Source organism: Entelurus aequoreus, linkage group LG24 (assembly GCF_033978785.1).
Source record: "Entelurus aequoreus isolate RoL-2023_Sb linkage group LG24, RoL_Eaeq_v1.1, whole genome shotgun sequence".
Lineage (NCBI taxonomy): Eukaryota > Metazoa > Chordata > Actinopteri > Syngnathiformes > Syngnathidae > Entelurus > Entelurus aequoreus.
This window is the reverse complement of record NC_084754.1, coordinates 42,656,604-42,684,213: the sequence shown is the minus strand read 5'-3', so window position 1 is coordinate 42,684,213 and position 27,610 is coordinate 42,656,604. Positions and strand designations below refer to the sequence as shown.

The 27,610-nt window shown below is 35.4% G+C and overlaps 1 protein-coding gene across 1 annotated transcript; it reads left to right on the top strand.

Moving 5' to 3' along the window:
* LOC133641712 (paired box protein Pax-6-like) lies at positions 1–27,610 on the top strand. The gene is made up of 5 exons (XM_062035655.1): positions 1–82; positions 4,336–4,389; positions 20,732–20,862; positions 21,106–21,321; positions 27,437–27,610. Exons 1-5 carry the CDS (start codon positions 70–72, stop codon positions 27,608–27,610), a joined length of 588 nt encoding a protein of 195 aa, XP_061891639.1. The 5' UTR covers positions 1–69.

Below are 27,610 nucleotides of genomic sequence, written 5' to 3'. Positions count from 1 at the left end.
ATTGGAGGAAAGAATAGAAGAAAGAAGCAGTTGGAAAACTAAACGAAGCATAAGTTCTCTTCTTACAGAATGCCACAAAAAGGTAGGCCCACTTTATTTTCATTCTGTCCCTTTCACCTCTCTTAAAAGTTGTGTTTGAAAGTCATTTTAACACCACACAATGTTTCTGTTTCAATCTTCAAACAATAGATGTTTATGAACACGGTCTCCTCTCTATTTCATTTCATCACTTTTTACTTGGATATTTTTGCTGTGTATAAAAGGTGTCCATCAAGGGGATATATATTTTAAAACTTAATGGCTTTGGATATTCAGAAGACCAAAAGTTAATGAATTTTTATTTTTTTTACTGCAAGTGGCAAAATATTAACACTTTGTTGGTACAGCATCCAACCAAATACTTCTAAAGTCTAGTTATCTTACTTTGCTGAATGTTGTACTGCACAATATCAGAATATTGACTTTGTATATTTCTATGTTTCTCGACAACAAATCTGATAATCCTCAATTAATATTGTTATTATTATTATCATTACTGATTTTGGATGTTTATCAACTGTTACTGATGAACCGTTAATCATAAGCGATAGAACATGCTTTTTTCCAATTTATTCTCAAATTATGTGTTTTTATACATTGTATCCACAATGCCATATATATATATGGGTGAATATACATTATTATTACACTGTAAACAATACCAATATTTAACAGTATTTTTACACTAAAATGCTCTAATCAAAATATACTGTAACATTAAAAAAATGACTGTAAAAGTTACAATACTCTTTCACAATTCAATTAGCTGTTATTTCAAAGTATAATACTGTAATCACAGTCTTCTGTAACTTCACAGCAAATTGCAGTGAAGATATTTCACAGTAAATTACTGTAGATGCTACTGTGAAAGTGATGCAATCATTAGCCAACACTTTGCTATGAATTTACAGGGAATTTACAGTGTACATTACCATATATCATTCTTTTATGTGTTGACGAATCGGCTATATCCAATTATTTTTTTGAGTCTATATAGGTTAAAAGAGACATATAAGCAACATAAGTGCAAACTTTGCAGCCAACAAGAGTTTTTTTTTGTTTGTTTTTTTAAATAACACCCTAATTTTCTACAAATACAAGTTCAATCTGATTGGTTGTAAGTTGAAATGTAAAAATGCCAACACATTCTTTGATCGGTATAAACCCTACTTGAAAATATTTGGACACTCCTGCCTTATTGGTCAAATGTAAGGGCATCACATCATTCAATTAAACACACGGTAATATGATTTATAGAATTATGGCAAAGTGATATAATCCAGGCTCTTTTGTTTATCTAACAACATGGGTTTAACGTAATTGATCGTCCAATTAAGTTGGGTTAAATAACGACATAATTAAGCAAATTAACCGCAGAGGGCAAAATTGATTTATACCAAATGTAAACGTGTGAATTTAGAAGTATCCGTAGCAGTAGAAATATGTTCTAATGAAGCACAAACGGCCGCATATATTCAGGTGCATCTAAATCAAATAGAATATGGACAACATGTGATTGATTTCAGGAGTTCAATTCAGCCCTAAGAGTCCCTTGAAAGGCTCAGGAAGTCTTTATAGTGTAAACTAATACAATAATTCACTTTTGGACTTTTTTTCACATGTTAAAGGATAGTGAATTTGGTGGTTTTGTTAGTGATGAAATATAATCATATACATTAAGAATACATGAATGGAATACTTCACGAGAGTAAGTGTTTAAGTTTTTTAATTGAACTACTAAAATAAACTTTTTTTTCAGACATAAGTGTCGCATCTTTCATTAACACTCTATTTCTTTTGCAGTCAGTACATTAAAATATACTTCATTATGTTGCCAGACACCGGGGTACTGGATAACATTTCAACAATTTCATGCCATAAAATGATTATATATCTTTATTTGTTATGAACCCATGAAGCTTGATACATTGTTTGCATTATACAGGGGGTTTCTAAAGTGCCTCTTTTGGCACAAACGTGCAGGTCAATGCTGTTTTACTCATTTATAAGTTCATGTTATTTAGAATATAAGTCAACATTTTCTTCTTTTAATGTATTTATTTTAATGTACTTTAATATGTGTGTTATTTTTTGTTGAATGTATTTTTTCCACGATATAGCCCATTGTTATGCATTACTTCATTAGATCATTTTTAGAACGTATATATGTGCCGATATTAGGGACATATTTATGTTTTATTGTAAAAAGTGTACAATGGTATACTCTTAATTAGCCTTCTCGCTTCTTCAACATAAATATAAAAATCATGTGTGAACCGCAACGAAAGCTTTTTTTTTTTTTTTTTTGTTTAAACACTAACCGTTATTATTATTTGTCAATAATTATAGTGTCATTTATGGGCATTATTTAGGTAAGGATTAAAAAAAATGGTTTTCGTTTGTTTTTGTCATTAGTAATTTTCTTTAAGTCAGTTTTGGGCTCGGCGCGGCTTTGTGCGGCTTTTTTTTTTTTTGTGGGTTTTTTATGAGCCGCAACTAACGAGGCACCGACACCGAAATACTGCGAAAGTACAAAGACAAAAGCCAGCGGGTGGATGCGATCTTTGTGTTCGTCCACAGGCTGAAGGTGTTGTAGTCGTAGCGGGGTTAAGGTGCCTCATAGACGGCCTCGCTCTTTGGACGTGCAGACCCTGAAGGTGTTGTAGTCGTAGCGGGGTTAAGGTGCCTCATAGACGGCCTAGCTTTGGACGTGCAGACCCTGAAGGTGTTGTAGTCGTAGCGGGGTTAAGGTGCTTCATAGACGGCCTCGCTCTTTGGACGTGCAGACCTCCTCCCTCGTCATTATTATGCACTTTTCCTTCAAGACAAGAAAATTAGAAGCTTTCAAGTCTTTCAAAGTTATTCTTAAGCCAAGCAGGACTATTTGGTATTCATCAATACCTTCTCTAATAATCAGTCTATCTGTTGAAATAGTCAGTATTACTTTCACTTTCATTCTTCATGTTTGTCGTATTCCGCTTCAACACGCATTAACGTCTTTTTATTTTTTATTTTTGATGCAGTCAGAAATTAAGAACATGTTTAAATAAATAACTGTAAATGAATAGCCATTTTCTAGGTATTCTGTCATTTATTATTCCTATTAATCAATGATCTTTAGACACCTGATATTTTTAAATGTTTTATTTGAATGGATGGATGGATAAACTTTATTATGTTTTGTTTTTATTTATTCCTATTTTGTGTACAACAAAACACAGACGTGGAAAACCTAGCACACGAATTCCCTTCCCTTACCATGAATTGATTAACGTGGACCCCGACTTAAACAAGTTGAAAAACTTATTGGGGTGTTATCATGTAGTGGTCAATTGTACGGAATATGTACTGTACTGTGCAATCTACTAATACAAGTTTCAATCAATCAATCCAATGAAAATGCCATTCCTCTATACCCCAAAACTCACTCAGTTAATTAATAGTAAAAACAACTGTAATAATATTAGCCATATCGCTCTGCTGCACTACTTACAAAGTGTGAGTTAAGGTTAAAGGTATTTTTATGGTTGTTGTTCATATATTGCATAAACAAAATTACACGAGTAATAAAAAATAATAATAATTTTCAAAAGTAAGAAAAAGTAACAAAGTAAAATTTACAGTGGTTTTTACACCGAATTACTGAAAATATAATATTATTATTTTACTGTAAAAATCTGACGATTGAGCTGCCAGTAATACTTCTTTTACAGTGTATATGATTTGATTATTATGATGATTATCATTATTCTAAAAATGTACAATCATTGTATTATTAATATTATTATTGTTATTATTATATTGGGGTGAAAAGATGCGACTACTCATTTTCTTAAAATATGGTTTGTTCATTAATACTGATTTTACCTAAAGTATTTTTTACGACAGAACCCGCAAAATGGATGTCATTGTGAGTAGGCCGGGGTTAAAGTTCAAATTTGAGATTGTTAGTTATCATCTTCCACTCCACATGACCAACACATGGTGTTCTAAAGCAGGGGGGTCTCAACTTTTTCCACAAAAGGCCACATACGCTTTACATGTTTTGTAAATATAAAGTGCCAAAAAAAAGTCAATCCAATAATTGCTGACGGATACTAAGTCTATGTTACAGTCCAAAATCTAATGTGTGTAATGTAGCATAATGTCTTAATTATGCCAAAGGCCAAAATGCCCCCGTGGGGGACATATTTTTGAAAGCCCTGTTTGACATCTTTTTACAAGCCTCGGTATCCACGTGGGGGTTGTATTTGTGTTCACATAACATAACCAAAGATGATTGCTGTTTTTGTGCAGATTACAGAAGTCAAACAAGCTGGGAGAGCGGCGTGGCCTCCATGATGCAAAACAGTGAGTTTATTCATATTTTATTATTGCTAATATTTTCTATGTGATTTCAACTGATGTGGTTTCTGATATGGAAACCTTCAATTCTCAATTCACAGTTTAAAACAGAAGTCTTCAACCTCTAGGGAGTCTGCAGAGGTACTTTTGATTAGACTATTTTTTTTTTATATTCCTCCTGCAATTTATCCACAAAATATAAATGCATTTAAATACCTTTAAAATTAAAATGTACTATAAAAACATATTATTACAATTGCGTTAGCATTTTAGCTAGCAATTAGCACTCTCGTTGCCAGCTAACAATTAGTGGCGCGAGCTGCCAGCTAAATCGTTAGAGCTCTTGTAGACAGCTAACATTTTGCTCTGTAGTTGCCAACTAGCAATTAGCCCTCTAGTTGTCAGCTAGCAATTAACACCTTAGTTGTTATCTAGCAATTAACAGTGCTAGCTGCCAGCTAGCAATTAGCACTCTTGTTGCTAGTTAGTAATTAGCGCTCTACTTGCCAGCTAACATTTAGCGCTCTACTTGCCAGCTAATAATTAGCGCTCTAGTTGCCAGCTAGCAATTTGCACTCTTGTTGGCAGCCCGCAATTAGTGCTCTAGTTGCCAGCTATCTACTAGGGTTTTTGTTACCAGCTAGCAATTAGCGCTCTTATTGCCTATATAAGAACTTCAAATGTAGAAGTTGGGGAGGAATTTCATTTTGTTTGACTGTTCAACAGTCAGGAAAATATGTTTACTGTTAGGAATAGGTGAGGTGGATCCCAAGGATGCAGAGACGAATTGTGTATACAATTGTTCTTCCTTTTATTAGGCGGAAGCACAAGGTAGCAAGACAAAGGCGATGGTGGAAAACACAAAAAACACACCATGTAAAAAACTACTAAGAGAAAAACACACAAAACTAAAAGCGATAGACAAGGCTAGGAAAAAATACTTCACGAAAGAAGTTAAATAGAAAAAACAAAGTACCAAAATAAAAACGCTAGACAAGGCTAGGAAAACATACTTCATGAAAGAAGTAAATAGATTAGGTACAAAAATAAAAAGGCTAGGAATGATACAGGCCAACCTGGTACACGATGAACTAGTGAGTTCTCTTGGCACCACCAACAGGTTGCAAGCAATGACAAAGTTCCGGCGCTCACAGGCCGTCAGCAGCCAGTTCAAATAGGCGGCTACTAATCAATGTCAGGTGTGTGCTGTCAGCTGCACTCCATACTGTGGACAAGAGAGAGAGAGTGAACATGGTGCAGACAATAGAAATTTCAGATTACCACATTTACTTGAAATATGTTCACTTTTATTGATTTCCATTCATGTAAAGATCGAGTTTGTTAAAGGGGAAGTGCACTTTTTTGGGAATTTTACCTATCGTTAATGATCATTATGAAAGACATGACGACGGAAATATTTTTTTTAATGTTATCTAAATATTAGATAAATGCGATGAAAAAGTCCGCTTACACAATGGAGCGTAAGGGAGCCACTCTATTCTGCCTATAAAGTCCTTAAAACATTTAAACACATCCAGTAAGGTTTTATATACATGCTGTAAGTATATATGTAATATAGTAACAGGCACATGTATAATAATATGTCATATTGACATATTTTGAACATATTAAGCATAAGCAGCGCATTAATTTCTAGAACGCCTCACGACATTTGCTTTTTTTCCCCAACTGCTCATGAAAGCCAACAAACATAATAAAACATCATTTACTGTACAAGGTCTGCTGTCATTAGGAATGTCGACTGATAGAAACGTGTTATATTCCTGTTCAGATGAAGAATGACTCATAATCCTTGCGAAGAAAAGGGAGGTGGAGCCAAGCGTCTTTTCGTGTCGTTTTCGCCATTACTGTGTTTAAATTGACTGTCAAAATCTACTAACTTGTTGGAATTTGCTCAGCCTTCTTCTATACAGGTGAGATGCATGATTTATGATCTACGATAAATTTCCAAGGAGCAGGGAAGCGAGGAAACAGCTGACCACTCGATGATGATGTTGCTTGCAGCTATCAGCATAGCAACATAAACTGGTGATCACCTTGTCGCTATAAATATTTTGTCTGCGTTAGTGCTTATAATAACAATATGACTAATACTTGGTTAATATTCAAGTCACCAAATGTAAATATAGTATTGTTGGCACTTTTTGGATGGTTATATGATTGTAATATAAGTCAACTTTGATTGATTGATTGATTGATTGATTGATTCATAAGCTGACTTTTATTTACGTTTATTTACAAGTTAGAATGCATTAAAAAAAATCCATCCGTCATCATGTCTTTCATAATGACTGTGAACAATTCCAAAAAAGTGCAGTTTCCCTTTAATGTCTCTTTTGTGAGACAAATATTTTGTTCATTTGGCCAGGTATTGTCATTTTTTGGTTTCTGTGAAAAGTCTCCATTAGAGTATATATTATGGTCTTTATTTATCCTTTTATTTCATTTGTTTCCTATGTTTCTTCCCTCATTTTGTACATGGTACGCAATTTAAAAGAAACGTTAAAAAGCCAGACAGAGGGCATATTTCTAGCCAGTGTTCATTTTAATACACAATCGTGTAGCTTGAAGTGTAGCTTGCTACAATTCTCCGGGGATAGCTTTCCGTGGAGCTTAGCTACATTTAATCAAGCAAAACTTGTAGCTTAGCTTACTACATTTTCCAAGTAGTTTCCCCATAGTGTTTGGTGGAGACACAGGGAGAACTTTATTTACCGGGTAAATGTGTAAGTTCCTGCAGTGGAAACACAACAAATAAACCCAAGGCATAGCGTTATTGCCCTCTACTGGTCAAATTTAACACTACATGTATTAAGGATTAGCTCGCCAGAGAGTCAACAAATAATAAATAAAATAACACAACCACAAATACTAAAGACATCAAGAAGTCAGCAATGTCAATACAAAACAAACAAAATATTGTTATGCACAATATCTACTTACAAAGATTTGACCAAGTTTTATGATGAAGCTGTTGATTTGTACCGTTGTTGATGGTCTGGAACAGTGTGTCCGCCGCTTAAATTGTCCGAAAGAAAACAATGAATCGAGCAGCAGCTCAGAGCAGAACATTCATCATTTATTGAATAATCGCTGTTAAAAGTCCCATTTTTACAATTTATTTAGATTTTTTTCAGTGTCAATAGTGCCATTTTTTTTTAAAGTAGTCTTCTTCTAATCATCCCACTGCTGCTTCATTGTGACACATTTGCCTCACTGTTTCCCCTGCGGGGTGGCGGGAGTGCTGCATATATTTACATACTTGCCAACCTTGAGACCTCCGGGGTGGACGGGGGCGGGGGGAGGAGTATATTTAGAGCTAGAATTCACTGAAATTCAAGTATTTATTATATATATATATATATATATATATATATATATATATATATATATATATATATATATATATATATAATATATATATATATATATATATATATATATATATATATATAGTACAGTACACAGTAATAAAAACACAGTTGTTCTACTGTTCTACTAACTGTATTGTACCTGCTGCTTACTTAAAAAAAATAACACTTACCTTTCACTATTTGAGTAGCCTTTGTTCTGCCATTTGAGGCGAGCGATCTTTGAATCCGGGAACATATCCTTCACGGATTTGTTGAAAACATCCGCAAATGAGAACGGCATGTTGCTTGCAGCTATCAGCATAGTCATCTTTGTCTCAGGCCATGACTGTCTCTTGGGCGTGGTTGGGGGCGTGGTTAAGAGGGGAGGAGTATATTTACAGCTAGAATTCACCAGTCAGTATTTCATATATATATATAAGAAATACATGACTTTCAGTGAATTCTAGCTATATATATGTATTTATTTTATTATATATATATATATATATATATATATATATATATATATATATATATATATATATATATATATATATATATATATATATATATATATATATATATATATATATATATATATATAAGAAATACTTGAATTTCAGTGTTCATTTATTTACACATATACACACACATAACACTCATCTACTCATTGTTGAGTTAAGAGTTGAATTGTCCATCCTTGTTCTATTCTCTGCCACTATTTTTCTAAGCATGCTGAACACCATCTCTGATGATGCATTGCTGTGTGGCACGCACAAAAGTGCCTTCATCAAATGCACCAGAGTCTGGAATCTTCCATCTCTCCCTAGTATGGCCCAAAACTGGTCAATCTTTGCTTCCTGAGGAAGATCTTCACTGAACTTGAACGCATCATAATTAAATGATCCCCTCAACTCCCCCCAAAATGGATTAACTCGCTGGAATAAAAAAGACAATATAACATACATCCATAAACGTGGACGCATGTGACAAAGTGTATTTATCTGTACAGTAATCTATTTATTTATTGATATATATTTATTTATTTAATATATATATTTATATATTATTTATATACATTTATTTATATATGCACCTTATTGCTTTTTTATCCTGCACTACCACGAGCTTATGTAACGAAATTTCGTTCTTATCTGTACTGTAAAGTTCAAATTTGAATGACAATAAAAAGGAAGTCTAAGTCTAAGTCTAAGTCTAAGATCTTCACTGCCAAGCACTTGTTACTCCACTACTTCTTCCCGGAGGCTATCCAGGTCCAATCGCAGCTGCGGCTTGGAACTTACAAGCTATTTCTTCATCTTACTCGTCGTCGGCGTCGCCACGGCTGTATCTTCCTCGTTCTTCTGCTTCGTCTCCTTGTTGTGTGCACAGTTGTACACTGCACTCTCCAAAAGCCGTACATGTTATTGTCACATATGCACAGTAGATGGCAGTATTGTCCGGTTTAAGAGTGTCACAACATTGCTGTTTACGGCAAACGAACTGCTTTACGGTAGACGAAAACGTGACGTGTGTTGTTGTGTGTTGTTACTGCTCTGGGAGGACGTTAATGAAACTGCCTAACAATAAACCCACATAAGAAACCAAGAACTCGCCCTCGATCATTCTGCAGTTAAAACGTGATTGGGCAGTTTATATTGTGGGAAAGCGGACGTGAAAACTGATGTCCTCACTCAGGTCCACATGGAGCTGGAGGGGGCGTGGCCTCCAGCTCCGCCTGAATTTCGGGAGATTTTCGGGAGAAAATTTGTCCGGGGAGGTTTTCAGGAGAAGCGCTGAATTTTGGGAGTCTCCCGGAAAATCCGGGAGGGTTGGCAAGTATGCCCGCACCCGAGTAGGTAGATTGTCATAAAACATACAAATTAAGTAGGAAAATCATTTTTTTTTAAATGAGAATGCAAGTGTGTATAGCAACCTGTGCTAGTTAATACAAACAATAACAGAGAGTTTACAGCCATTGGGACATACACTATATTGTATTTGACTCACATATGAACTTGAAGTGCCATCCCATTCCTTACCCATAGGGTTCAATATGATGTCGGTCCACCTTTTGCAGCTATTACAGCTTCAACTCTTCTGGGAAGGCTGTCCACAAGGTTGCGGAGTGTGTTTATAGGAATTGTCCACCTTTCTTCCAAAAGCGCATTGGTGAGGTCACACATTGATTTTGGTGGAGAAGACCTGGCTTTCAGTTTCCGTTCTAATTCATCCCAAAGGTGTTCTATCGGGACTCTGTGCAGGCCAGTCAAGTTCATCTACACCAGACTCTGTCATCCATGTCCTTATGGACCTTGCTTTGTGTCCTGGTGCACAGTCATGTTGGAAGAGGAAGGGGCCCGCTCCAAACTTTTCCCACAAGGTTGGAAGCATGGAATTGTCCAAAATAGTTTTGGTATCCTGGAGCATTCAAAGTTCCTTTCACTGGAACTAAGGGGCCAAGCCCAACTCCTGAAAAACAACCCCACACCATAATTCCTCCTCCGTCAAATTTCACACTCGACACAATGCATTCCGAAATGCACCGTTCTCCTGGCAACCTACAGACCCAGACTTGTCCATCAGATTGCCAGATGGAAACGCGTGATTCATCACTCCAGAGAAGGCGTCTCCACTGCTCTATGGTCCAGTGGTGATGTCCTTTACACCACTGCATCCCACGCTTTGCATTGGACTTGGTGATGTATGGCTTCGATGCAGCTGCTCGGCCATGGAAACCCATTCCATGAAGCTCTCTGCGTACTGTACGTGGGCTAATTGGAAGGTCACATAAAGTTTGGAGCTCTATAGCAACTGACTGTGCAGAAAGTCAGCGACCTCTTTGCACTATGTGCTTCAGCATCCACTGATCTCTGTCAGTTTACGTGGCCTACCACTTTGTGGCTGAGTTGCTGTTGTTCCCAAACTCTTCCATTTTCTTATAATAAAGCCGACAGTTGACTTTGGAATATTTAGGAGAGAGGAAATTTCATGACTGGATTTATGCACAGGCGGCATTAGGGATGATGTTTGATAAGAAATGATCGAGTTCGAGCCTATTATCGAATCCTCTTATTGAACCGATTCCTTATGGATTCTCTTATGGAGTCCAGATAGGTTGTTGTACATGGAAAAAAACACAATATTTGGTTTAACAAATCACTTCACATTCTCTACTGCTCGCTACTATAGTATTACCATATCTGAGTTATTGTGCAGAAATGTGGGGAAATAACTACAAATGTGCACTACATTCGTTAACCGTGTTACAAAAAAATGTAATTAGACTGATACATAATGTTGGTTATAGAGAACATACAGACACTTTTTTTATTGAGTCAAAAATATAAAAGTTCGATGATTTGGTAAAATTGCAAACAGCTCAAATGATGTGTAATGAAATGATGGAATGGATGAAGTAAAGAAGTGAAACATTGTACTGATATGATCCACTTGAAGAGCTTGTTCAAATGAATAGTGCTTACAAAGTACAAAGAAGAAGAATTATGAGAAATACTTTCAACCTTATCGAAAATAAGATATTATTCATCTCAGTATATTAATAATGACTGAATTAATTAATGACATATTACAAAACTGTTGTATATACTAATTGACAGATATTTTATTATAAAAAGGTCAGTAAATGATGTATATATTTGTATGAAGTGGGAAAGGGGTAGAATTAAATAAGCTTGACTTCTTCCTACTCCTGTAAAGTGAAATGATATGAAAGTGTGATGTATTATGATGTGGTCGGATCATATTTTGTTTAGTTATGTTCTGTTAATTTTGGACTTCCTTAGTTGTTTTGTGCACTTCGGGGGTTTGTTTTAGTCACCATGGTTACTTATGATTTTCACCTGCCTTGTACGCGCACCTGTTGCTCATCAGAGACTCTATTTAAGCCTGCCTTTTCCGCTCACTCGTCGTGGCTTCATTGTTTGCATTTGCAACAGTTACGTTGGCATTCTGCTTTTCCAGCTCATCATTCCTGTGCTAAAGTTACCTTAGCTTCTAGTATTCCTGTGCTAAAGTTACCTTAGCTTCTAGTATTCCTGTGCTAAAGTTACCTTAGCTTCTAGTATTCCTGTGCTAAGTTACCTTAGCTTCTAGTATTCCTGTGCTAAAGTTACCTTAGCTTCTAGTATTCCTGTGCTAAGTTACCTTAGCTTCTAGTATTCCTGTGCTAAGTTACCTTAGCTTCTAGTATTCCTGTGCTAAGTTACCTTAGCTTCTAGTATTCCTGTGCTAAAGTTACCTTAGCTTCTAGTATTCCTGTGCTAAGTTACCTTAGCTTCTAGTATTCCTGTGCTAAGTTACCTTAGCTTCTAGTATTCCTGTGCTAAAGTTACCTTAGCTTCTAGTATTCCTGTGCTAAAGTTACCTTAGCTTCTAGTATTCCTGTGCTAAAGTTACCTTAGCTTCTAGTATTCCTGTGCTAAGTAAGTTTTTGCTTCAGCTTCTCGTGCGAACGGCACACTTTCCTTTTGTTTGGTTCCTGTCTGTTGTAACGTGTATGATTTATGAGAAATAAATCATCTCCTACCTGCACGCTTTCGTCCGGAGCCGTCAGTTTTGCGTCCCGGGAACGAACCACAGCACGCTGCTCCCCACCGTGACAAATGACTGAACTACGTGACGTCACTTCTTGTGATGTCACACGGGGCATTTCTTGTCGGGACTGGATTCGTTCCAAGTGATTCGAATAAAGAACCAACTCTTTTTCTTTACTATAGTGGTCTCAATAACGGGTACCGGTTCTCAAAAAGGGATTCGAGTCCGAGGACTCGGTTCTTTTCTTATCGAACAACCGGGAAAAGCGGTTTGGAGTATCATCCCTAGGCGGCATCCTATGAAAGTTCCATGCTGGAAATCACTGAGCTCCTGAGAGCGGCCCATTCTTTCACAAATGTTTGTAGAAACAGTCTCCATGCCTAGTGCTTGATTTTATACACTTGGGGCCGGACCAAATGATTAGGACACCTGATTCCGATCATTTGGATGGTTGGCCAAATACTTTTGACAATATTGTGTATTTTTGTTTGGACTACAACAAATTGCGCTCTTGCACTTGCACAGAAGTCAGCATTTTCACACTGGTAAGTTTGAATCAAAACATGTTTTCTTCTGTTGCACACGTCACATTTAGCATTTAGCATTAGCTAAGCTAAGCTCGGCTATGGGGTACAAACAAGGTACAGTATTTGGGAATAAAGCAATACCCCTATTCATAGATCAATGATCAACATACTTTAAATATTTCCCACATTAATGCACAGTGTATTTTAGATTGGAAATATTTAGTTTGAAACAAATTTCTCCAGGAGACACCACACAGTGCCAAGTCCTATTGACATACCTCTAAAACAGTCGATCGATCGCGACCTACCGGTTGATCTGGACAGTGTGTCAGTCGATCGCGAGGCATAAAAAAAAAAATAGATCTAAAAATTACCAATCATCAATTTTCACTTTGACGTCACTTTTGTCACTTGATTGACATTCACGGCACCCGAGAATCTTGTGAGATGACGCTGGCTGCTGTGAGCGCAGTATGAAGAAGAACAAACCAACAGAGGTGGGTAGAGTAGCCACAAATTGTACTCAAGTAAGAGTACTGTTACTTTAGAGATTTATTAATCAAGTAAAAGTAAGGAGTAGTCACCCAAATATTTACTTGAGTAAAAGTAAAAAGTATGTTGTGAAAAAACTACTCAAGTACTGAGTAACTGATGAGTAACCTGTTCGTTTAAAGATGACGGCAACAAATAGTGCACAAAAACATAAAAATAGCAATGAGCAAATTCAGAGCCAGGAATATCTCTTAAGCAACTAAAACAATAATATATATTAAATAATAATACATTAAAATAAAACAAAATAAGGCAAATTGAGCCACAATAACTTAACAGCACCATAGACTCAGTAGGCATTCACTGATTGATTGATTGAAACTTGTATTAGTAGATTGCACAGTACAGTACATATTCCGTACAATTGAACACTAAATGGTAACACCCCAATAAGTTTTTCAACGTTGACCAATTACTTAATAAATGACCAAGTGGAGGTGATCTACCTCATATATACATATACATATACACACACATATCATATATATATACTGTATATATATATATATATATATATATATATATATATATATATATATATATATATATATATATATATATATATATATATATATATATATATATATATATATATATAAATATATATATATATATATATATATATATATATATATATATATATATATATATATATATATATATATATATATATATATATATATATATATAATATATACATACATTTATATATACAGTTTATAATTTATATTTATTTATTTTGCCGTTTTTGTTCACATGTTAAAGGTGTTTTAATGAATATACATGCATGTTTAACATATAGATTCCTTTCTTTCATGAAGACAAGAATATAAGTTGGTGTATTACCTGATTCTGATGACTTGCATTGATTAGAATCAGACAGTAGTGCTGATAACGTCCACATTTTCAAATGGAGGATAAAAAAAGTTCCTCCTTTCTGTCTAATACTACATGAAAGTGGTTGGTTTTTGGCATCTTATTTGTCCAGCTTCCATATTCGTTTTTATACACTTTACAAGAAATACATTGGCGGCAAACTCCGTAGCTTGCTAGCTTGTTTGCGCTGGCTTTCAGAGACTCTTATTTTGTTAGCGCAGGCGCGATGGAGCGGCACTTTTATTGTGAAGACAAGAACTGTGCGGGCAGTCTTTAGGCTTTTGATGGGAGGTACGGTTGAAATAAAAAAGTGTCTTTTTTCCTTCACACTTTTGATTGATTGATTGAAACTTGTATTAGTAGATTGCACAGTACAGTACATATTTCGCACAATTGACCACTAAATGGTAACACCCGAATAAGTTTTTCAACTTGTTTAAGTCGGGGTCCACGTGTGATGGTCATGTGACCGCCTGGCTCTGTTTGATTGGTGAAACGGAGTCCAACGTCACCAGTGACTGCATCTGATTGGTGAAACGGAGTCAAACGTCACCAATGACTGCATTTGATTGGTGAAACGCAGGCATGCGCTAGCTAATACTTTGAAGGTCTGTCTGACAATCCAAAACAAACAAAGCGTGCATTAACAGATCGATAAAAATCAGTAGCGAGTAGCGAGCTGAATGTAGATAAATGGAGCCGAGTAAAAGTAGCATTTCTTCTCTATAAATATACTCAAGTAAAAGTAAAAGTATGTTGCATTAAAACTACTCTTAGAAGTACAATTTATCCCAAAAGTTACTCAAGTAGATGTAACGGAGTAAATGTAGCGCGTTACTACCCACCTTTGCAAACGAATGGCAGGAACGCGAGAAACACTTTTTATTTATAAACTGTAAAGACCGACTGCACGATTCCTGTCTTCACAATAAAAGTGCTGCTCCATCCTGCCTACGCTAACAATTAGTATGGACGATGGACAAATAACAAGCTAAAAGCCAACAACTTTCATGTAGTATTGGAAAGAGAGGGGGACTTTTTTTTCCATCCACAACGTAAATTCGAAGTTGTCATATTATTGTCTTCATAAAAGAAGGGAATCTTTATGCGTTAAAAATGCTTATATTTTATTAAACACCTTTAAAATGGTAACAAAAAACATCTATTATATAGATTGTCTCATCCCATTCAACACCATTCAAACCATTACAACAGGGATGTCAAAACTTTTTGACTTAGGGGCCGCATTGGGGTAAAAAAATTTGGTCGAGGCCCGAAATGTACATATATACCTATCTATCCATCCATTTCCTACCGCTTGTCCCTTTCGGGGTGGTGGGGGGTGCTGGAGCCTATCTCAGCTACATTCGTATATACAGTATATATGTCAACTGGCGGTCTTGGGGCCCTGTTTTGAAGAGGAACTTGGAACACTGTAAACACATTGGCACATCCTTGCATTGACATTTTAACCTTGCTAGCAAACGTAGAACACTGGGATCCAAACTTGTGACTTACATAACTGATGAGTTCCTCAAGGCACCCCTTTAAGTCCTCTCATTTTTTGCAGTTCAATTTGTTTTCAAAATGTAATTTTTATATCTAACGTGTTGTTGTAGCTTTTTTCCTTCAGATGCAGTGAGTAGTTATGTTTTCAACTTCTTTAGTTATAGTAGTGTTCCTCAATGTTCCATTTTAGGTCCTCTCTTTTTCATCACTTGGGCTATTCAACTGGTGGCCCGCGAGTTCAGTTCCAAAAAGCCTGTGAGAGACTCACATTTTTGCAGCACATTCTTAAAAACACTAGAGTGCTGTCTTAGAGATGATCTTTACTCGCTTTTTTGCAGAAATTCCTTAAAAACAAAGCACTCCTGTAACTCTGACAAAATGAATAGACCAAAATCAAATGTCTATTGTAGAGGACGCTGGTTGCCAGGTATATACAAAATAAGACTAATAGTGAAGGGAGAATTACGGATTTCCAAAAATGTGGCCTCCAAAACGCTTTAGATATTATTTTTCTTTCTGTCAGTTTATTTGTTTAATTAGATTGATCAAACTTTTAAGTTGTGATAATCGTGATTAATCACAGTAAATTACGTTCTTGTGTCACTTATAGTCAGTGGTGGGACTAACGTGTTACTGTAACGCCGTTAGTTCCGGCGGTAACTAGTAATCTAATGCGTTATTTTTTTTATATTCAGTAACTCAGTTACCGGTACTACATGATGCGTTACTGCGTTATTTTACGTTATTTTTTATGTAGTATCGGCTAGAAACAGAAGATCTGAGTGTGTTTTATTGGAGCGCTGCAGTGTCGTCCTTCTGAATCTTCTTGTGTCACAAGCCGGAGAAGAGAGACGCGCGCTCTGTGTGTGAGTGTGGGGAGGGAAGGGGGGGGGCGTGTCTGATCATGGCGGAGCTGCGTCGAGTTTGTCGAATACATAGATATTCTCACTACTTTTCTTTTGTCGAGCACAAAGAAAATAACATTTTAGTTAAATGTAAGTTGTGTCTTGGATCAAAGATCCCACTTACTGCCCAAAGCAGCAATTCAAATCTGCTGAAACACCTACAAAAGCAACATGCTTCGACGAAGCTAGTAAAGAGAGACACAGACTCCGATGCCGCTTTCCCTCCACCACCACCACTTAAGGATGAACTCTGCCTCTGCTCATCATTCATCACTGAAGGTACACACTCTGTTAATTCTCTTATATACTCTTTCTTTCTAGACTTTTAGAGTGTTTGATTATCACATCACTCTAAATGTATAGACTATAAAGTTCACAAACATAAAGAGGGATGCTAGTGGGCCAGGCCAATCTTTCCTTTTCTCTAAACTAAAACTGGGGAAATGTGTAGAGTGTTCTGGGCTTCAGACATGATTTTGTTTCAGAATTCCTTGAGAAAAAAACGCCTGGTTAGGCTTTGTGTATGTAGTGTGTGTCTTTGTGTATGTAGTGTGTGTCTTTGTGTATGTAGTGTGTGCCTTTGTGTATGTAGTGTGTGTCTTTGTGTATGTAGTGTGTGCCTTTGTGTATGTAGTGTGTGCCTTTGTGTATGTAGTGTGTGTCTTTGTGTATGTAGTGTGTGTCTTTGTGTATGTAGTGTGTGTCTTTGTGTATGTAGTGTGTGTCTTTGTGTATGTAGTGTGTGCCTTCCTTGCTTTACAGCTATGTTGTTACTATGCTGTTTGTTACTTATGTATGTTATGTTGCAGCTATTTAAAATCGTTTTGTCAATTTGTTCTGGCCTGAAACAAATTGGCCCTTTGAAACATATATTTGTGTTTGTGTGTTGTATGTAGAGCACATTGTTTGTGTGTTGTATGTAGAGCACATTGTTTGTGTGTTGTATGTAGAGCACATTGTTTGTGTGTTGTATGTAGAGCACATTGTTTGTGTGTTGTATGTAGACCACATTGTTTGTGTGTTGTATGTAGAGCACATTGTTTGTGTGTTGTATGTAGAGCACATTGTTTGTGTGTTGTATGTAGAGCACATTGCTTGGCAGAGTTCAGTAATGCAAATGCATGTCAAGTTGATGAACAGATTATATTATTCTCCAGTGCAATAACAGGACTGAAATGAAGGCTAAAAGGGCATTAATGGGAGCTTTAAAAAAAAAAAGAAGATAAAAAGAAGTAACTAGTTACTTTTCACAGTAACACATTACTTTTTGGTGTAAGTAACTGAGTTAGTAACTGAGTTACTTTTGAAATGAAGTAACTAGTAACTGTAACTAGTTACTGGTTTTCAGTAACCAACCCAACACTGCTTATAGTAGATTTAAAAAAGACAGCAATGTTTAGACCCAAATACAATTTTATTGTCACAATGTCATATACAGACATTTTGAAAAATATTTGACTTAAATGTACGTGACTTATTCAACAGTTTTATCTAAAGTCACAACAGGGTTTATTTTGAAGTGAAATGTGTCACAGAGTGCACCAGTCAGTCTCTTTACTCATCTTTGCAATGACGTGATCACCGACTGTATAACAACACCCGCCGCCTTTCAGGTAACCATCTGTGGTTAAAGTAAAGGCGCTTGTACGAAATAAATAAAATCAATAAATTGGATGATTAATATGCATATGTACATAATGAATGCAATATATTTTTGTGATTAATCACATGAATTAACAAATACATTTTGACAGCCCTAATTATTTTGTACATCCATTATAATAAAACCTTTTCAAAAGAGGTTAAAAGTTACAAAAGCTCCTCTTAGCTGCTGACGTTTGGTGTGTACATGCAATGAGTAATCACAGACGTTTTTACATGTATTTTTAAAGTGGTTCTTGAAAATGTTAAATTGCACATTTTGAACAGTGGAGCCTTACTATAATTTCAAGCGCTTTCAATCAGGAATACTTGCTTAGTTGCCGTAGAAAATTGCAACATTAAACAAAGGCAGTCCGACGAGTCCGAGTGCTTGTTTGCCTGCCAAGTGCCTGAGCCGGTGCTGAGTCTGCAACCGGACATTACCATTATCCAAATATGGTACCGTTTGGTTTTTCATGAATCTCTACCCGGTAGTATTTACAGGATTTGATCGTACCTATTACCTACAAAAGTATCAAATTCAGTAAGACTGATTGAAAGTTTGGACAATTCTGTTTCAGAGGAATTAACAATGTTCAGCAAATTGTGATCTGTTGGATGCAATTAACTGTACCTTTAAATACATGATTGAGATGATTGAGTGTGTATGTTGTTGTGTGTTCTGGTTGATTTTGTGACATATTAAGTAATGGCCTTTTTGGAGCTCTCTAAATCTGCAATATGTTTCCCTCCACTGAGCCATTAATAGACAATAGACAATTGCATGGCAAATCCCTTCTTAACCTGCCCTGTGTCACATGTTCACACTGTGTTGCAGAGCAGCAGACAAAACATTAGGTTGTAAATTCACTTAATAAAGTCAACAATACTGGCCTGGGTGTGGAAAGGCAAGGTCTTTTTACGACGTAGAATAAGGTTAGAGTTACTATTGTAGTTTGACAAAATACAATCAAGCCCATGTATATATCAAATATTATATTATATATACCTTGGCTTACGAGTTTAATTTGTTCTGTACGCAGCTCATAACTCAAAATACTTGTATAAACTGAAATCAATTTAATCTGTGCTGGGCTCCCGAAACAAATGCAATGTAACACACTTTAAAATAGAATAAAAAGAGCTTCATGATAAGAAATATTGTATGAAAAACAATACAATAGAGTGTACTGCAAACAACCAAATTAGTTGTACAAAGTAATGTAATAATAATGTACAGTATTTACATTACACAGTATATGGAAAGCAAACTTCGACGGTATATTCTTCAAGCGACTTCTCTGTCAAACACACCATCAGCAGCTTATCCATATTTTTTATGGATAAACTATATCTGCTTCAATATGGTACAGTAGCAGTACTATCCTTGGTCATTGTTTTATGATTTATTTATTTTATTCAAAGGATATCAAACACAGCAGCGTCCTTCACACTCACTTTCTTTCTTCCAATGGTTGAAAAATAAATGTACAGTATTCACAACGTTTCACTTCTTTCCACATGTTTTAATGTTATAGCCTTATTCCAAAATGTAATTAGTTCATTTTTGTCTTCAAAATTCTACAGACAATACCCCACAATGACAGTCTGAAAAAAAATGATATACAAAAAAAAAAAAATGGTATTCACAGCCTTTGCTCAATACTTTGTTGATGCACCATTGGTAGCAATTACAGCCACAAGTATTTTTGAATATGATACCACAAGCTTATCTTTGGGCAATTTGGTCCATTCTTCTTGCAGCAACTCTCAAGCTCCATCAGGTTGGATGAGAACATTTTAAACATAGATGATGTATAAAGGCATGATTGTTCATTGGTTAGTTCAAGTCAAAGGCAATAACTGCCCTTTTTGTCAGATTGGAGCTTTGTACAGGTGTCTCACATTTTGTAAATGTCTGTATTATTTAATAACTTTGTACGGATGGCGTGGCCAAGTTGGTAGAGTGGCCGTGCCAGCAATCGTAGGGTTGCTGGTTACTGGGGTTCAATCCCCACCTTCTACCATCCTAGTCACGTCCGTTGTGTCCTTGGGCAAGACACTTCACCCTTGCTCCTGATGGGTGCTGGTTAGCGCCTTGCATGGCAGCTCCCGCCGTGAATGTGGAAATAGTGTCAAAGCGCTTTGAGTACCTTGAAGGTAGAAGAGCGCTATACAAGTATAACCCATTTATTATTTATTTATTTATCATTTTTGATTAAAAAAAAATGGAATCTAACTTTTCTTTTTTTTAAATATATATTTTTTAGATTAAAAAACGTTTCACATTTTGTTCATTTGTTTTAGTATGAGTGCTTTATTTGACAGTTTTGCTCCTGTATAATTCAGTAATTCTAATATTTGTATTTGCTCGTTAACAGCTTATTTTTTTGTTTTGTGAGTGTAGGTCACAGTGGGGTAAACCAGCTTGGAGGTGTGTTTGTGAATGGGAGACCATTGCCTGATTCCACCAGGCAGAAGATAGTAGAACTGGCTCACAGTGGAGCTCGACCATGTGATATATCCAGAATTCTACAGGTACAGCCTGGGTACAGCACTAACAGCCATAAAAGCACAATCTGCTAAATAAACATTTTATTTTGGGTCACAGCTTGCATAGAAAACTTACAGTATTTGCTCTGTTTTTATTGAATTGCTCTACTGTCCACATTCTATTACCTACCAAGCGACAACCACTGTCACAGTCAAATTAGATTTATAGTTTAAAAAAAATCAAACTTACGTTTTTAATTTTTAAGTTTGTATTTCTATTGTTTTCAGGTGTCCAATGGCTGTGTGAGTAAGATTTTAGGCAGGTATTACGAGACAGGTTCGATTCGTCCTCGGGCAATCGGAGGAAGTAAACCTCGGGTTGCCACTCCAGAAGTTGTAAGCAAAATCGCTCTGTACAAGAGAGAGTGTCCATCGATCTTCGCCTGGGAGATCAGAGACAGACTGTTGGCGGAGGGAGCCTGCACTAATGACAATATTCCCAGTGTAAGCTTTCATTTTTGCATCTTGATTAAAAACAAAACAAAAGTCCAATGTCAAACCTTTGTCAATAATTACAGTAGAAAGTGAAAATATATTTTTAGATACATTTCCTGTGCATTACAATGCCTTCAAATATAAACGTGTTGTGGCATACATTTGTGTGGATCATTACACTGTGGCAGTCTTTTAAATCAGACGTACAGTGCCAAAAAAAGAAAATCCATACCAGGATACTGAATATTAGGGGTGTAACGGTACAACATAACCACAGTGTACCTCTGTTTTAAAAGTTTGGTGAGTTTTGCAAAACATAATACAGTGATACCTTGTGAAATATGTGAAATGCTTCTGTGACACAGTTTATACTTTGAAAAACGTTTATTGTGACATAGTGTCGCCAAATGAAATTAATTGAAATCAATTTATTGGGGCTTTATCCCCCAATACAGCACAATTTTAGCATGTAACATGCCTTTTAAAAAAGTAAAGCAAACTTTTAGATACAAATATTGTATTGAAAACAATACGATAGAATGTAGTACAAACCACTACAGTAGTTGTATAAAGTGATGTAATAATAATGTACAGTATTTACTAGGGGTTTGGGAAAAAATCGATTCGAATTCGAATCGCGATTCTCACGTTGTGCGATTCAGAATCGATTCTCATTTTTAAAAAATCGATTTTTTTTAAAAAATTACTCATAATTATTTTTATTTTTTTTTAAATGTATTATTTTTATTAATCAATCCAACAAAACAATACACAGCAGTACCATAACAATGCAATGCAATTCCAAAACCAAACCCGACCCAGCAACACTCAGAACTACAATAAACAGCAATTGAGAGGAGACACAAACACGACACAGAATAAACCAAAAGTAGTGAAACAAAAATGAATATTATCAACAACAGTATCAATATTAGTTACCATTTCAACATAGCAGTGATTAAAAATCCCTCATTGACATTATCATTAGACATTTATAAAAACAATTTAAAAAAGAACAATAGTGTCACAGTGGCTTACACTTGCATCGCATCTCATAAGCTTGACAACACACTGTGTCCAATATTTTCACAAAGATAAAAATAAGTCATATTTTTGGTTCATTTAATAGTTAAAACAAATTTACATTATTGCAATCAGTTGATAAAACATTGTCCTTTACAATTATAAAAGCAAAAAAATCTACTACTCTGCTTGCATGTCAGCAGACTGGGGTAGATCCTGCTGAAATCTATGTATTCCATGAATAGAGAATCCTTTTGAATCGGGAAAAAATCTTAGCCACACGATTATCAATTGTCATAGGAAAATGAATTCATACTGACCAAACTGGCTTCATGGAAGGTCGACAATCTTCAGACAATACAAGGAAATTGTTTAATGTTATTTACTATGCTAGAAGTCTCCCTTATCCCACAGCAGTATGTACTGTTGATGCGGAGAAGGCATTCCACCGCATAAACTGGTCATTTTTGTTTTGCACATTACGTAAATTTGGATTTGGAGATAATTTTATTCAATGGATTAAGATGCTTTATACTAGGCCCATGGCATCAGTCAAAACCAATAATCATATTTCAGAACCTTTTTCGTTAAAAAGAGGAGTAAAACAGGGATGTCCTGCATCTGGATTATTATTTAATTTGGTTATTGAACCCTTAGCTGCAAAAATAAGAAGTGAAAATAATATTCATGGTATAAAAACTGGCTCTCAGTATAATAAGCTATCGATGTATTGTGACGACATAATTCTCTACCTGTCACATGTTAACTCCTCTCTTCACTATATCAATAATGTCATCACTGAATATGGCTGTTTATCAGGGTATAAAGTCAATTGGGACAAATGTGAAATATTACCACTTAATAAACACTGCAAGAAATCACAAGTTCAGAACTCCAAAATTAAATGGAAAGAGGCAGAAATCATATATCTAGGACTACACATTACACCAAACCTTTATACAAGCAGAGATCTAAATCTCAAACATTTAAAAAATAAGATAGAATCCAAAATGGAACGCTGGTCACGTCTCCAAATATCACTTTGGGGTCGGGTGAACATAGTAACAATTAGTATACTGCCAGCAGTTAATTCTATACTGACCATGATGCCTGTCCTAATTAATAAAAGTTGGTTTAAGAAAATACATACAATGATATCACATTTTATATGGTGTGGAAAGAAGGCCAGTTGTTCATACTAAAGGTTGTCTTGTACACAAGATAGAGGAGGACTACAATTACCAAACTTCTTACATTATTATATCTCCTTCGGTTGTGAACAAGCAAGCCACTAATTTCATTCTTCTGCAGTTAAGGACTGGATCAACATAGAAAAACATATGTTAATGAATTTGGACACTGATGTGGGGAGTTTATATTATATTTAAAAAATACCTAATGAATTGAAGTAGAGCCCAATAGAAGCCACCTTTAACATTCTAAAACTGTGTCAGAAAATACTAGGAATCAAGTCAATGACATCTGTCAATCAACCACTTTGGTACAATCCTAATATCATAATTAATAAAAATGTGGTTAAATGGACAACATGGAAAGACAGAGGTATTACTAAACATCATCATATTATTAATAAAAACTCTTTTAAACCGTTCAATGATTTAGTTTTCAATATAATGTACCCAGAAATCATTTTTTAAATTTTATCTCTTTAAAACACGCTGTAAATAAATGCATATCCTCTGAAAGTATGTCCTTAAATAGCCATGAACTGGAAGATGCACGTTTTAATCAAGATACATTTAAGAAATTATTTAAACTATTTTATGGAATAATAAATGAACACCACACTAGAAATGCAAATGATGCATGTGTTCGGAAATGGATGATGGACTTAAACATTTTAGATGAAAGAGACATATCATGGAATTATATTTGGAAAAATGCCACTAAGCCCTTTAGAAGCATTAAAGATAAGCTGACTCAATTTAAGATATTGAATAGATTGTGTTTTACATCTTCTCCGCTGTTTAAAATTGGTGTAGTAGATAGCAAGTTATGTATGAACTCTTGTTCATTTATTGTGGGAATGTCAGAGAATAAAAGAGTTATGATTGAAAACAACAAAAGAAGCAATCACAGTCCTTAATATAAATATCCCAATGACACTGCAAACTTGTATTCTTGGGGATCTCCATCAATTTAGTAACATGTCATCAAAGAGTAAAAATGCATATCTTTCAATATGCATAATAACAAAAAGGGTAATATTTAAAAAATGGATAGATGTTGATAGTCCTACTCATACTGACTGGTACACACAAGCTATGGAGATAATATCAGTAGAAAAAACTGCATTTAGTTTAGATAATAATGAGTCATATATTGGAATATGGGATCCATTATTTAAATTTGTTTTAACTATTAAATGAACCAAAATATGACTTATTATATCATTGTGGAAAATATTGGACACACTGTGTTGTCAAGTTTATGAGATGCGATGCAAGTGTAAGCCACTGTGACACTATTGTTTTTATTAATATTTTTAATGATAATATCAATGAGGGATTTTTAATCACTGCTATGTTGAAATTGTAACTAATATTGATAATATTCATTTTTGTCTCACTACTTTTAGATTGTTCCGTGTCATGTTTGTGTGTCCTCAATTGCTCTCAATTGCTCTGTTTATTGCTATTCTGAATGTTGCTGGGCCGGGTTTGGTTTTGAAATTGTATTGCATTATTATGGTATTGTTGTACATTGTTTTCATAAAAAAAATAAAAATTAAAAAAAAAATCGTTTTTGAATCGAGAATCGTGTTGTATTGAAAAAAAAATTTGATTTTGAATCGAATCGTGACCCCAATAATCGATTTTGAATCGAATCGTGGGACACCCAAAGATTTACAGCCCTAGTATTTACCTTGGGGGCTGGAAAAAGTATTATGGTATCTGCTTTCAGCTGCTACTCCACATTTTCATGGATAAATGTCTGCTGTTTGGATGTTATTTTAACGTTTTTGGCTGGCGTTATCAACTCATTCTGCTTCAGTATGGTGCAGTTTAATTGTGCTATGCTCCAAATTACTACACCAAGATAGCTACATGTTTGGTCATTTTATTGATGATGTATTTCTTGAATTCCATTAATATCATCCACCTATTCTCAGCACTGTCCTTCAAATTCACATTTTTCCTTTCCATAATAGAAAAAACAAAGTTATGTCTTTCCCTAGCTATAATCTAATTTTAGTAAGTTAGACCACATGTTTCAACGAATCTTACGGTGTTCACTGTGAGAATTTACTGTGCCAACGAGTGGTGGGAAGGCTCATAACCCGGATTGTTGACCTTAAAAGAAAGCATAACAGTTAGTCAAAAGACAGGTAGTATTCCTAAGAACACGTAAGCTTGGGAACTCGTATCCCGAGGTACAATCCAGATGTGTGAACAGTTTTAAATGAATTTGAAAGACATGAAACATGAAATAACTACATACTGCTGGCAGGTAATAATCCAGTGTATACAATTATCAAATAAAAAAGGAAAAAAGTAATTGCAATTTTTTTTCAAGTGAACTACTGTATTATCTAATAGTTTACAACTAATGATGCAGTCATGTTCAACAGCAACACTTTAAATGGGAACAGTACTTTTTTGGGAATTGTGCCTATGGTTCACAATCATTACGAGAAACAAGAATACGGATGTTTTTATTTAAGTGCATTCTAATTGGTAAATAAGCATAAATAAAAGTGTGCTTACAATGGAGCCAATGAGAGGTTTTGTATTCCACCCATAAAGGCCTCGGAAAAAAACATCCAAAAACCGGAAACAATATACTCCATTTACATTTTCTGACTTAAATAGTAACCAAGTATTAGTGACATTGTTATTATAAGCGCTAACACAGACAGACTAACTATAGTGGCGCCGTGATCACAGAGAGGTAACTAGCTTATGCTGCTATGTTGACATCATCGGCTGGTGAGCTGCTTTCTTGCCTCTGAGCTCGTGAAAGTTTATTCTTGATCCTAAATAATACCTCTCACCTTGATGGTGGAAAGATGAGGACGTAATGCAACACATTGGTACACTTTGACAGCTAATTTAGACCCGAAAATGGCGAGGATTAGGAGTCATTCTTCATCTGAACGGGATTATATGAACATCCTAAAATCCCAGTTGACATTGTACAGTCAGTGATGTTTTATTATGTTTGTAGGCTGTAAGGATGTCTGCAGTGAGTAATAATCAGTGATGTTGTCAAAGGAAAAGCGAACGTTGTGATGCGTTTTTTAATTTAATGCACCGCGGAATGCTTAAAATCATCAAAATATGCAAATATGACATGTTATTATGAATGTGCCTCTTACTACATTACATATATTTACAGCATGTATATATATCCTTGATGGAGGTTTTTAATGTGTTTTTTAATGGCTTTATAGGCAGAATAGAGTGACCCATTTGATCGCATTTATTTACTAGAAAAAAAGCATTAAAAAAATTGTGGGGACAAGAGGAGGACAAGACAACAACAACACATATATATATATATATATATATATATATATATATATATATATATATATATATATATATATATATATATATATATATATATATATATATATATATTCTTCTACTCAATGTGGCCACTGTGTCAAAACATTTGGGGACTCCTGGATTGCAGAGTAGACATTAGCGTGAGGCCCACGAGTACTTTTAACCTCTCTCCACAGGCAAGCGGCTGCGGATTATAAGGAATAAAATCACCAGAGACAGCTTCTTACCTGAAGCTGTCAGACTGCTGAACGCTAACCGGGTTCCATAGTCCCCCTCAGTTTTTTTTCTGCCCCCAAATTGCCTATTTATTACTGCCTCTTGTAATACTTGCACCAAATTTCGTACTGTATATGTGCAAATGTGTATGAGTATGACAAATGAAGCTCCTTAAATCCGCATCTGTAAATAATACGAATATATAAACTTTTACTTACCAGCATTATAGAAACAAACACATCATAAAATGAACCTTTTATTATTAGTGCAAAATTACTAACATTTTGATGTAATGTAAATTTCATTTGATGTATTAATATGCAGCAAAATTGTGGTTGTTTTTTCCTTATCAGGTTTCCTCTATAAACCGAGTGCTAAGGAACTTGGCCAGTGACAAGACGCAAATAGGAACAGAAGGAAGCGAGGGGATGTTTGAAAAGCTCAAAATGCTTAATGGTCAAGCCACCTGGGCGGGGCGAACTGGGTGGTACCCGGGCTCCACACTCATTGCCACTGGTAAGAAATGA